The sequence below is a fragment of the Pterocles gutturalis genome, unplaced genomic scaffold (assembly GCF_000699245.1).
Source record: "Pterocles gutturalis isolate BGI_N339 unplaced genomic scaffold, ASM69924v1 scaffold45493, whole genome shotgun sequence".
Lineage (NCBI taxonomy): Eukaryota > Metazoa > Chordata > Aves > Pterocliformes > Pteroclidae > Pterocles > Pterocles gutturalis.
Genome location: NW_010124650.1, coordinates 1839 through 15530, shown reverse-complemented (window position 1 = coordinate 15530; position 13692 = coordinate 1839). Strand labels below are relative to the sequence as shown.

At 38.5% G+C, this 13692-nt stretch overlaps 1 protein-coding gene across 1 annotated transcript in view; it reads right to left on the bottom strand.

Annotated features, from left to right (window-relative positions):
- Positions 1-1965: 1965 nt before the first annotated feature.
- LOC104465310 (probable guanine nucleotide exchange factor MCF2L2) overlaps positions 1966-13692 on the bottom strand; it is a gene marked incomplete at its 5' end in the record, with an annotated part of 13043 nt that continues 1316 nt past the window's right edge. The window contains 3 exons of the mRNA XM_010078306.1: positions 1966-2058; positions 4136-4239; positions 13257-13434. Coding sequence (XP_010076608.1) covers positions 1966-2058; positions 4136-4239; positions 13257-13434 — 375 coding nt within the window. The remainder of the gene's footprint in view (positions 2059-4135; positions 4240-13256; positions 13435-13692) is intronic.

Below are 13692 nucleotides of genomic sequence, written 5' to 3'. Positions count from 1 at the left end.
TCTTCATACGCAGTATGCAACCAAAATATACTATTAAGACTAAAATTTTTCCAGCATAACTATGTGTTGGGATGTTTTCACTCATACAAGCAAAAGTAAAATAAGTGTTAAGTAGCTTAAACTTTTATAGGGTAATGACCTAATTAACATCTAAAACCGCTTAAATAAATGTAGTTTGTCATTATCTGACAGTCACTTTTGACCATTGAAATACTTTGTTTTACAGCTGGTTTGAGATTTGTTTGGATTGTTTCTTAATCTTAAAAGGGACTTGATGTTTATAGTATGCATTTTCTTTTGCTGCAGTGAAAAGAAGTTGCTTGTTGAATAAAAAGGAAAGCATGAAGGCACTCCTTTCAAAAAATGGAGAAGCTAGAAAACTTTTTCTGGTTCTAAACACTGACTTAAGATTTGTACACCTTTATCTGGAACCTTTTTAAAAAATAGTCTTGGTGCTCCAATGCAGGGCTGTCAGGTTTTACTTCTACAAATAAAACAGTATCAGCCTGAATGGTCACTCCTCATTAAGAGTTGGACATAGTTGCACAGCGTATTTAATGCTACAATTGTTTTAATGTGTTTGTTGGGTTTGCATCAATTTCCCTTTGATATTACTAATTTTTATACAAAGTATTCGATATTTATTCTTAAACTTTGCTCTGTACCACAAAAAGACAATTGTTTTGTAAAACTTGTTTTGAATAAACAGACTTATTTCTTTTAAAAAAAACCCAAAACAACATGACAAAGGTGGTAAATATCTCTTCTTGCTTTCTTTGTAACAGACGGGCTTGGCTCTGATACTTTTAAATACTATTCCGAGTCCCCCCCTTATTATAGGACTTCAGACTGCTTTCTTCCCCTGCTTCCTTTCTGTTCTACTTTGAACCAAACCTTTTGTGAAACAAAATGCAAAATTAGTGTTTCTAAGAAAGGAGACAGTTAAATTTGTTTACCAAGCTTCTAGGTCCAAAGTTGTTTAAAACTGCCAAATATTAGAAGCTTAACCTGTTGTTAAAATTAAACTGCCAAATTTGTATGTTCTCTTAAGGCAATCATTCCCCAAGATGTGCATCTAGCTAAAAAAGTTCTATTTCAGATCACACTTTCCACCTTTTGAAATGTAGCTGATGGGGTTGGAGACCAGTCATAGTATTTTCATAGCATATAATTAAATTCGGATACATACAAAAATGCAACTTCTTACTGTCTCCAATTGGTCTTTGCATCAAGTAACTTCAGCATATAGCTGTGTGAGAGAGGCATAATTTAAGTGTAAATTACCTAAATGATAATGAAGAAGAACAAAGGAAATGAAGTCAGTGAGGACTGTGGGGTTCGGCTTCTTGCAGGGTGGCTTTTGTTGGGTTTTGTGTTTGGTGGGGTGGGTTTTTTTTGTAATTGCTCCCCCTGGGCTAGGAACAGTGCACTTCGACTAAACTAAACTGGGTTTGCTTGGTACTTTTTGTTAAACTAAATGACAAGTATTTGGTGTTTTAGAATACATTATTAATAATCTCTTTCTCAAGACTTTGCAGAAAAGGAGAAAAGATTCTTACATTAAAAAACCCAGAAGCTTCTCAGAGGCATATAGGATATTCATATTTGACTGACCACAGTGAGATGATCTTTAATACTGCTTTCTTGTAAATGTGTGCAAGGCTTATTCTAATGACTTATTTTCTCCTGTCATGTAATTTATGCTTCTAAGAAAAAAATTGCAAAAAAAACCCCAACCCAACCAAAAGATAAATTTTGCTTGCTTTTCCAGGTGATACTGTGTGTAAATGCACAGCTGTAAGCATTTCAGTGATTATATCTAATATAGTTCTTGATATAATTTCTTGATTATATCTAATTATTTTTTAATCTGAGTAAACTTCCAAGAAGTCCTAGAGACTGTACTATAGAAGCAGTTATTTATATGCTAGGAATAAAAAAAAAGGTACTGGCTTGTGTGCAGCCTTACCTCCTCCTTGTTGACAAGTTCTCATCACTTTCACTCATCACCAGGACTCTGCTAGATCCTCCTTGACTAGCTTCATGCATCACTTCAATCTGAATAAAAAGGACACATCAAAAGTGAAAATACTTCATTTCTGATGCTTTTTATTTAGAGAACATTAACTCTTGTAAAGAGTGGAAAACAAATCTTACCTAGTCTAGAAATCACTGGACAAGTTAAAATAATTGAATTCTAGGTCCCCAGGTTGAAACAGACTGGGGCTTTTTACATCATATTTTGATAAACATTAACCTGTTTCCTTGTCAACTCTTGAGGAGTTGGATCATTTCAAGCGTGCTCCAGGAAAGCTTTAAGCAGGCCTTTCCTCCTTTTGCCTGCAGCTTTAAAAGTAGGAAGCAATCTCTTCAAATTCAGCAAAACAGCTCAGCTGCTGAGTTTGCAGTTAATCCAAGCCAATATCTAAACTCCAGTAGAGCCTTTAAGTTCCTGAGCACTTTGGTTTAAGGGCTGATCCTGGGAAAAAAAAGCAGTGGCCTGTCCTATTCTATATGGCTAAATTGCTTAGGTGGTGGTGAGCATGATGTAGTCTATTAATAGATGATCTTTACCTGAACTATTATCAGAACACATGAAATACAAAAATTTTATAGTAACAGTGGGAGGGAAAGAAAGGAGGTATAATTTGCACTGTAGCCTTGGGAACTAGATTTAAAAATGAATTTATTTTTTTTAAACCTGTACCATGTTGTTGCATATACCTAACTGGGGAAGGAATACAGCTGATTACCTGCATTACTGCTGAGAATGCCTCTCTCCCATAGTACCCGACTTCTGCTCTTCTCTTCTGAATATTGGTTGTATTATTTCCCTCATTACAGTCAGGGTCCTCTCTTGCTCTTTTCTTTCTCAAAACATACCTTAAATAGCATTTTTTACCATTCTAATGATATGCTGCCCTAAAGAGCTAATAATGTGAATCTTAATGCAGGGAAGATGCAAGAAAACTATGGCGAAGGGATGTTACGATTTAAAAGGTGGTGAGTGAATGGCATTGTGTATGTTTTGATTTTTGCCTTATTTTTTATAAAATTGTAACAATGTTGGCAAAGTTACAAAACATTTGTGCACAGACCATTCAGAATACAACTTCAATTGTACTCCTCGTGTCTCTTTCATAGGTATATTTACATGGTCTAAACCCAAACATTTTAAACAAGATGAATGAGGCATTACTTGAATTTGACAGGAAAAAAAGGAAGTCTGGTCTCTGAAAGTGGCTATTTCAGCTAGCCTGAGCAAATGAGAAGTTTCAGGATGCAGCTGCACTTCATCTTGGTTAAAAGAATTGCAGATAAATGAAGTTTTGGATACATCTGTTTCCAGTCTTAAAACACTCAAGGAGGGCTGAACAGCTGTCTTGATAGCTTGTTATCCCAGTCAGTCTCTACAGCTCAGACAAAGGACAGCCTGCTCTAAGTGTTGGGCTCTTAAATGCTGTAAGGCTTGGGAGCAGGGAGGAAAGGATAAGGATGTCCAAAGAGTCCTAAACAGAATCTTTTAGCAGAAGCAATAATGCAACAAATCTCATCACAGAGACACACAAGCAAAATACATTTCCCTGAACCTTATGTGCCCATGCAGCAACAGTGGAATTTTTCTTTGGTTTTTATTGTTGTTGCTTGGTTAGTTTATTTTTAATACTTAAAAATAATCTTTCCTCCTTTGCCTAGAACCTACCCTTAGAAAATATTTAAATGAGGAAAAACATATAACTTATTAGAACACTGAACATAACACATCATCACTTCAGAGGAGCTGGAATAAGATTCCAGTTTTAGAGACAAAATAGTTTATATGCTATAAGGAAGGATGGACACTTTGGATGCACTTTAATGTATTATTGTTGGATGTTCCCTCCACATTTGAAAGTGATTCATCCTTTGAAAGTGATTTCTACTTTAGTGTAACTTGTTTTTCCATGTATATAAGCATAAATCTTTTTTAATAGTGTCAGTTGAGTAACTTTCAAACCACAACATGAAGTGTAAAAAAAAAATGCTTAGCAGAGATGTTCAAATTTTTAATTCGAAATATAAATATATAAACCTATATTTATATTGTTTTGAGTTCTCACAATATGGGATGTCCCCAAAACATGGATATTCCTACCTTAATTCCACCTTTAGTCTTCTTAATGTTTTTCTTTTTTGATAACTCTACTTCAGAAATGGTCTTTGGTGGGCAGGAAATTTCTGTGGACCTCCTGTTGGTAGCTGAACGAGTCAAAAATAAAGTAATATTAGAAAATGTATGCTAAAAGTTGAAATCCTACTTCCTAATAAAAGCAGTGAGCAAAGATCCTGTCACGTCAGTGCTACCTGTGACCTAGCTTAGAGAACGGAATTGTGGCTGGAAGGGTGAAGGAGCAGCTGGCACAAGGGATGGGCCACACTGCTTGGTGCTGCGCTGCGTCGCGAATTGGCACCTACAGCTCCAGGCTGTAATGATTGCTTTGGTTGGCTTCCTCCCTGGCAACTATCTGTAGGGTAGCACAGGTAAATGTTAACCAGCTGTATCGACTCTTGGGTAATTTTCACTTGCATAGTTTTTTAGCTCAGGTGTTGTTACTTGTGTGGGTGCCCAAAGAAAGGAAATTTTGTTTCTGGTTGTGGTTTGCTAATGTTGGATTATAAAGGATTGTTGTTCCCTATAAGGTTTTATCACATGAACAAGCATCAAAAGAGTAATCATATAGGTGTTCATCAAGTCACTGTGACCATGTCTGTAATGATAGTGAATTCAAGGAAATTATTTCAGGATGTCATATCAGGTTTGTTGGGCCTTGCAGGCTCTGTAAACCACAGTGACTGTCTAATGCTACTAGGAAATCATCCTTAACATCATAACTGCTTACCCCGAGACTGCTGTCCAAAGAAAAGGTTTAGAATGAACTATGAGAAAGGGACTCATACATTTGGCTTAAGTAGAAAATAATTTCTGTTACAGTTTGTATCTTTGTTTTAAATTGATAATGAGTTCACATTGCGTGTTTTATAAGTACAAGGCAAACACTGCTCTCCTTTTTCTTAGCTGCTGACTTGATACAGGCAACCATGCATGTCATGGGATAAACAAATATGAATACCAGATGAAATTATGAAAGAATCGGGGTCAGGCAACAAAGAACATAACTGTTGCAATTCTGAGATTAAGTCATTTTCAGTTCTATTCTGAGAAAACTTTCTAACTGAATAAGAAATTTTCCAAAAATAAAAGCCGGTGTTTTTAAATGCATCCAGTAACCTTCTGTTCAAATGGTTTTACCAAGTTTAACATTTTGAGGTGTATAGAGTTGTGGTGGTCACTAATAACTTTTTCTTCTACTCTGGGAGAAGCTGAGGAATGCAATAAAAAAAATGCAGACATATTTGAATGGGGAGGACACTATCAAAAGATACATGTAGGAGAAGATTGAACACTTTTTTTAAAAGAAACACATTAACAAATTTTCAAATGCACTTGTCATTACATTCTTTTAATATCATTAAAAAAGGGGGGGGCATAGAAACATGCCAAATTATCTGTGGTTAAAAAGACAACATGTTATCAGTTTCATAGACTATAATAACAGAAGCTGACATTTCGTCTGCTCTGTGTCTTTACAACTGCCTTATCATGCAGCGGGGAAGAGAATTAATTAAAGCAGCTTCTCTCCAACTCTTTCCTAAATCTTTCTGGTTTTATCCCATGCTGAATGATCTGGGGTCTTGGCAATGTCCGTTTCATGCCTATTAATTCCTCACAATGACTCTGTATTAGAAAGTTTCTTCAATGTAACAGCAAAGTCTGGCAGCCACCAGCAGCTATAATCAACCGGTAGAAGATTCTTATGGTTCCCAGGACTGAGCTGAAATGCAGATGTCAACTCCATTTGGTTCTTTTATCATTCTCTTTCAGAATATACCGCAGGGGATTTGTTTTGATGTTGAGCGCTACTTTCAACAGGTGCCTTTTTCCCATCCCAAAGAAAGCTTCCCATGAAGTAGCAATTGTTTTCCCAAAGGTACTGTTAATTCACCCAAAAAGTGGGGTACTGACATTTTGAAACCAAGGGAGAAGAAATAAAAAGCAAGATGCAGGAAATATAAGCTACTTGTCCTTATTGTCAAAATTCATCGTACCTTTCTAATCTGCATGATTTCTACCATTGACAAAACCAGAATACCAACCTTCATCAACTATTTGATAAAATTTCAAACAGGCCTTTTTATGTTTTTCCCCATGAATCCCTGAGTAAAGTGGTTACAAGCATCAGCAAATTCACTCTTTACTATACTAATGCATCCTGAAGATTCTATTTAGCCTTCAATTCTCATCTACCGAGACCTTGACAAGACGTGGGCTGTGATCATACCTATCACACTGAACAATGTTCTCTCCTGGAGCTTCTTCCAACTGTATCCTATTTATACCTTGAAAAAAATCGGCATTAAAAAATAATCTAAGGCTTGATCACAAAAGTCATGATCCAATTAAAAAAAACTAAGACATTGTTTCATACTCTTCCCCACACGCTTACCTGGCACTCTTCAATACCCTAGATATGCTGCCAGTGTCCAGTTACCCTATCTAAGTCTGAGTTCAGTCCATTGGATTGCTCTACAAATCTAATTCCCAAGTGTTATATATACTATGTGTTATTGAAAGGAATGGAAGCAAAGGAAATAATGTTAGGAAACATGAGAACTTTGGCTTAGAACAGCATAGTCAGCAATACAAAGTTGTTTGATCTATTCATTAACCAGAAAACTTTGTAGCTTGAAGGGATGGTTGTTACTGGTATGAAAATCTTGGCTGAAAGGAGTCAGCAGAAAACGTGGAAATCAGTTACGACTTTGATGTCTGGATCACAGCTTACAAACTCAGACAGCTCCAGGTGATCCAGGAAAGAGAGCACTGGACAGCTGAAGTGAAAGATGACGCATTCGCAGATACTCCATGATCAGATACTCCATGATTCTTCAAATTACTCGGGTCAGTTTACAAGCGTAGTCTTGGCTTCATCAGTATGACACTTCAGAAAGAAGGAGGCACATGCAAGATGAGGAAACAGTCCAATCCAACTGCTTATATTACCAAGGTGAATTTGATTCAGATTGACACAGCAAACTTTCCCCTTCCCATTTGACCCAGAAATGATGGAAAACAGGAAGCAATCTGGTTTTGGTTGTGCTCCAGAGTATGAGTTATTGAGTGGCTCATATTCAGAGACTGCTGCATGTCACTACATTTAAGTAGTTTCTGGAGTTATTTAGAAAGAAACAGCCCAAATACCTGCCAATCATTATTGTATTAATTACTGTGGAACTGGAAATATCTTAAAGGGGAAACTCCCTTATAAAATTCAGTACATTTGGCTGTTTCAAGGTCATTACTGTGCTGTACTGCTGAGGAAGCTGAAAGTTATAGTGTTCAACTGCCTACTGAAAGAACAAAGGCACGGGAACAAAGGAAAACGATCTCTATAAACAATGTACGGTCTGCATGGTTTCAAGGTTGTTTTCATCCTATTGTTTCACAGTATTCCCCTGGATAATGAGTAATGAAGATTTCATTTTGAACTCATTAATATTTTAAATTGCTTGATGCTGCTTTTAAAGCAAAGATTGTTAAAGGGCATTGTATGCAGACGTAAACTTTTAATTGCAAGGATATTTACAGAAAAGCAGAGTTTAGGTCTATCACTTGCATTCACCTGGACCACCACTGTGCCTCTCCTATGGGGCTTTAGTCCTGCTTACTAGTTTTTTATGAACACGTTGCATAATAAATATGGAATTACAGTTTTATTACCTAGCCTAGAGCAAGTGATAACATGAGCTGTACTGTCCCTAAAGGTGCTAGGAAAGGACATAGACAAGTGCTCGGTGTTGCTTTGCAGTCTCTCCACCGCTCTGGGACTGCAATAAATTCAGTGAGGACAACTTGCTGAGCTGCCTGGGAGGAAAGGCTGTGGTTTCATCCATTTCCCCACCCTGCTCCTGTATGGCAGGGTACAGGCACCATCTCTCAGGAGCTGCTCTCTGACGGGGGGCTACATCACACCATGAGGCACAAACAGAACTCTGCAGCTCCCAGGAGCTCGGAGACAGCAGGATTAGTCCATTTGGGTAATTGGCCTGAAATTTGCTCCTGTCTGAGTAAATATAACTCGTTAGCTAGCACAAGACATGGACTCTGTAGTCAAGGGTTATGACACACACCCAGCACTTGCAAGATTTCCCAATCACATGCTTCCGCATCTATTCTGTGGGAGAGTTTGTGCATTCTCACTAATCACCTACAGCAGAATCAAGGTCCTTTGGCAAGAACAGCCATGGGAATGACTAGTCTGCTAAACTCTTTATTAGGGCTTGCAGCTCATGCTGTCCCACAGGAACATGACTGAAAATAATTAATGACTTAATAGTGCTTTTGAATGCTGGTGATGACAAAGCAGCATGCTTAGGCAGCTAGAGAAATACCAGAGCATCTAAGGTTTATCATTTAATGACTTAATACAGAAAGTCTTTTCCATTTGTAGGCAATATAATCTATACGTCTTTGCTCTAGCAAAATTGCTGTCAAGCCCCCTGAAAATCTGCCCATATGAGAAGCATGGAGCGAGGCCCCTGTATGTGGAAGATTTTTCTGCAAGGAGACACACTACTTGGTTTCCTCATACTTGCCCAAGTGTGATAGGAGACCTACAGCCACAAAATTGAAAGCTGCTTTTCCTTTTCTCTATGTTGTTTCTAGAAATATCTTGAACTATAGAATCGGGTGTTTCCCAAAACCATTAATGAAAATCACATGCACCAACTTTTCTGAGTCAGATAATCTCTCTGCAGCCTCACTTCTGCACACGTCCCCAGACTCTTGCAAGACATTCTTCTTTTATCCTCTATCCAGATGTTATTAGTTAGTAAGTGTTATGCATTTAGTGACTGTGAGGAATGCTGGAATGGATCCAATGAGCAGTCATACACATTTAACTGAGATGGAACCAGTTTAAATTTTATTATTTAAAGAACTGAAAAGGCTCCAGCGGTGTTCCCCCATAGGAATTTCTTGTTCCAAGCTGGCCTTCTAGGATGCTTGCAGAGTGAGTCATGGATTTTGTACATGCAATGTGCTCTTAAACATGTTATTTGCTTAATGAACTCACAGAAATTTTAACACCTCTGCTCCTGTATTTCACATTTATGTTGCACACAAATAAATCTCTAGGTGAGTATTTTATAGCATTTAGAAGACAGGAGATGGCAGAAGCAAAGCCACATATGCAGCCCTAATGTTGCCCCTTTCCTGATAAGGCATCTTGGGCCAACCCTTCGAAGAATCTTCGCCTCGTTCAGCGCATAGAATCAAAAACACTTAATTAATGAGCTGCTATTCACTATTTTGATTTATCTGTATTTCTCAGTGGGGGCCCAGAGCCTTACTATCCATATGCTATTTCAGTCCCTGCTCTGAAAATAATTTAAAGTTCTAGATAAACATTTACTGAGCTGTTTTCACAACACTTCTCAGAGGTAACAGGCTGTTATCAACCACACTGAGCTCTGAGTTCCACAGATAAAGATCAAAAGAGACTACACTACTTTGTGAGACCAACTTGACATTTCTAGAACTACGTTTTCAGGTTACTGAGTATTAGACGCTGCTTCACATGCCCAAGAGCACATGCCCTGCCCAGCAATTCTGATTTCAGTCTTTCACTGCTCTTTCAATGTAGATGTCTTTGTGTATTGCAGAAGTTATTAAAAAAACAAAAACCAAAAAAAAACAACCACCAAAACTGCACTAAATTGAATCACTTTAACACCCATGTGAGTTTTTAACAGGGTTGAAACATTTACACCTACTGTACCAGCTTCTCTTTGCCATGTCAGCAGGAGAAAAAGCAGCAGTAAGTAGTCACAGTTTGAGGGCTGACTCCAGAACAGTTGAAACCCATCCAAACCGGGTTTGGTACAGTTCTCCCTTTCCTCCCAACCTCTGGCCACACACTTCTGTCTCCCTTTTTGTCAGCACTGCTGCTCGTGGAACTGGATGATGAGCTGAACTAGCCAAAACCAAACAACCCTCCTCACACACTGTCAGTTTTCAGTTCCCGGCTTTGTCCCCACTAGTTATGTGCCCGTAAGTGCAGAGGGAAAGCAGAGGCACAAACACGCTGCTGTGCTGGGCAAAGAGGAGCGGAGAAAGGGAGACTGTCACAGCCCTGCATTAAGAAGGGCTTAAACTGCTGCAAGATCATACTGTAAGGAAACAAGCAGTGCAGGGGATAAGAAACATATTTTTCCTCTGGGTCCCAAAGATTTTTGCTGACAAAAAGGAAATGAGACTATAGGAGCCAAACTGTAGCTAGTTCATACATAATGAACGTGCATGAACTGAGATTTTTTTTTTCCAAGTGCTTATAATACTGCCAAATCTGGACACTTTAGGAAGGGACAAAACTTCTTTGTACTGGCATGTTCCAGTTCTCACCACAAAGGTAACTGAAACAAGACAATTTTCCTAGCCTTCTTCACTGAGATGGCCAAACAATTTTTTACTGTAGGTTTCCAAGAAAGTGTCAGGCTGAAGAAGATGGCCTTTGGGAAAGTTTCATTTCAAAGAGGTAGAGTCTGGGAGAATTACAAGCAAATGAATATAAAGAAATGCTAACTACACTCATCCCTAACAGCTTATATTACCCTTTACACTCTGTGGCGTATCCTGCTGTGCCTGACAGCCTATGGGCAACACCAGCCTCCATGGTTTAACTCTGTGGACCTATCCCAGTTCACTCCAGCAAAGGAGTTTCGTACAGAAATGCAGTTCACAAACATGTAGTCAACTCACTAAAAATGATGTCCTCAGAAGTCAACTATAGCAAAGGAATTTCCTCATCAAGTGCCACCTCTTTCCTCCCAACACACACAGGGACAAGTTTAGCCATTAGCGGTATTCAGGCAGCTTCCTCTGGGAGTAAACAGAGTTCTCCTTGAAATAAGGTGTCATATATACTACTTAAATATTTTCAAGGCAGTTATTATGAAAGGGTCAGCAGACGGTTTTCTGCCTTTTCTGGGTTGATCTGTGAATATATTTAAGCAGATTCCCCCAGCTAAAATGTGCATCAAGTCTGGCTGGCATAAACTTCTGATCCTCATTATAATTCCCGTACTAGTTTTTCAATATTGAACAGGCCTGTCCCTGCAGAACTTGCACATTCATTTGTGAAACCAAAAGCTTCAAGCAAAAATGGGATGAATATTTTCCTTTTTATTCACAGAAAAGCACTTGGTGAGGGAGAGTTGTAAAGCTCTGAGCTGCATTTCTGGATCTTCACTAAGCTAAGACTTTGCCAAGAGTCAACAGAGACAGTAAGGTCATAGACATAAGAAACTGTCACAGTCCTTTCCCTGATAGAAATCTGCCCTTTCAGCTCTGCCTGTGTGCACCTATGTATGTGTCCACATAAAATTAAGAGTCTCACAGTTACAGTAACGGAGTATTTAATGCCTGAGCCTTCGCATCTGTTAAGATTTTTCCATTAGCACCCTGAATTGGATTGAATTTTCCCTCCCAGCCCTTGCTGGGGAAATGGAGAGTCATCAAGTAAAAGCAAATCAAAACAAAATCTGTTCTAGAACGAATACAACTTTTTTTTGTTTCACAGACAAACATTGCAGTGCTGCTGTGGTATTGTTATATCTGCTGCCAGGGACAAAAAAGCTTTTCATTCTGGTTTTCTATTTCTCTTTGCCACGTTTTATTGCCTTTGCCTGCCTTTGTATTTACACAGCCTAGGAACATGGTATTTTCCTGTTACCATATTCTATTTTTCAAGCTTTTAGAAATATTCAGGTGTGTCCTGAGTAACAAATGAGTTATAGTATCTGTTTCAAGAAGGTGCTCTTAGCCTCTTTCATTTTTCTAAGATGCTGCTGAATAAATTCTCCCTATAAATAAATGCTGATTCTGCATTGATCCTGTGAATGTGAAGAAAGGGCACAGAAGTCCAAAAGAGGGTAGTTTCAAGAAGAACAGGATTTCACAGCCTCATTTTCAAGGCTTGGAATAGAACTCAGTGTCTGTGTTTCTATTTTCAGCCACATTTCAGACTCAGACTGTGAAACCCCTTGGTGAATCACTCAGTTTATCTGTGCTTCAGTTTTCTTTCTGGAAAAAAAAAAGGAGGTTAAAATACTTACCAGTACTTACCAAGTGTTTTGGCATTCTGAGGGAAAGGGCACTCAGGAAATTAAAAGTATAACTCTTTGTAGTGGACAATTGGATAATACCCAAAGGATACCAGTACACAGTATATGTAAATATACATGTACTGTTCATGGCAGTTAAAGTAACTGTTCTTGGGCCCCAGGATAAGCTATAGATAGCCAGGGACTTCTGTTTCTTTGTACAGAGGTACTCCAGGTTAATCATCTTCAGGCACAATCTCAATGAGATCCTATAGTCAACTTACCAACATCCGAACAGGACTGGGTTGCACTTTTCATCTCCTCAGAGAACAACTGGAGTAACATTTTAAAATAAATTTCATCTACCTATTAATTTGCAACGGGACATCAGAGGCTAATTCTTGTCACACGGTTATCCTGTATTGTGTTCTATAACACTGAGCTGCAATGCAAGGGTCAGAGCAAGGGAGCATCTCATGTTTTTCTGTGAAAGAGCTGGTAGTATTGGATTGTCTGTATGAACCAGAACCAGAACTTAAGCATTGTCATTTATATACTATTGACTATTTTCTAAGGTTCTATCTATACAGAAAATTTAATTAAAAAAATCTCTGAGTGGTCTAAAATTACAAGAAAGAAGTTCAAGAAACACAAACTCAGAGACTGCATGCATAAACAGAAATGCAAGACTAGCTTTTAGCCTGAAGGTGAAGTTTCACAGTAGGTGGAAGCCATTCTAAAACTGTACTACAACAGGGACTAACCAGCTCTGACCTACTGACCTCATAACCCCATTTTTCTGCAACTTCCTTTGCATCAGTACTAGTGGCCACGCAGTGAACAATCTGATCAACTTTGAAGTTAGTGGTGTTTTGAGCAGGTGATTGGCCTATGTGATCTCCAGAGTTCCCTACATTTTTCTAATTCGTACAATGGAGAACAAACTACTAAATTTTTGCAGTTAGTTCACTGAGTTTTCAAGGTAAAAAAAAATTAAATGTGACCGTGTGGACAAAACATTGTTGTGTGTCTGAAAGCAGCTGTTCACAGCCTACCTACTCCTGCTGGTCTGGTAATCTTTGGTGATGCTCGCTTTGGGGAAGATTCAGGATGTGGGGCGACAGGTTGTACTGGCCGGGTCTGTTTGGCTGCCAGCTTCTTCAGACTTACTTGCCTCTTGTCAAACATTTCTTGTACATCTTCTAGTTTTTGTATAATTCTTTGGGCATTGGCCTAGGAAAAGAAAAGGTAAACAACAGATGGTTGTCAGTGCTGGACTGAGCAAATTAAGAAAGGACTTATGTTACCCAGACTCAGACTAGAGCTGAAGCTCAAGCCCATGGGCTCTGCACAGATCTCGGTTTCACTGAGTAGGACATGGTGACTCATGTGGTCTTTCTAGCACTACTCTGAAGAAAATCACATATGTGTTCTGTGACTACTCATCTGAGTAAACTTATTGCCCTAAGTGCTCACCTCTGTGCTCTTTTG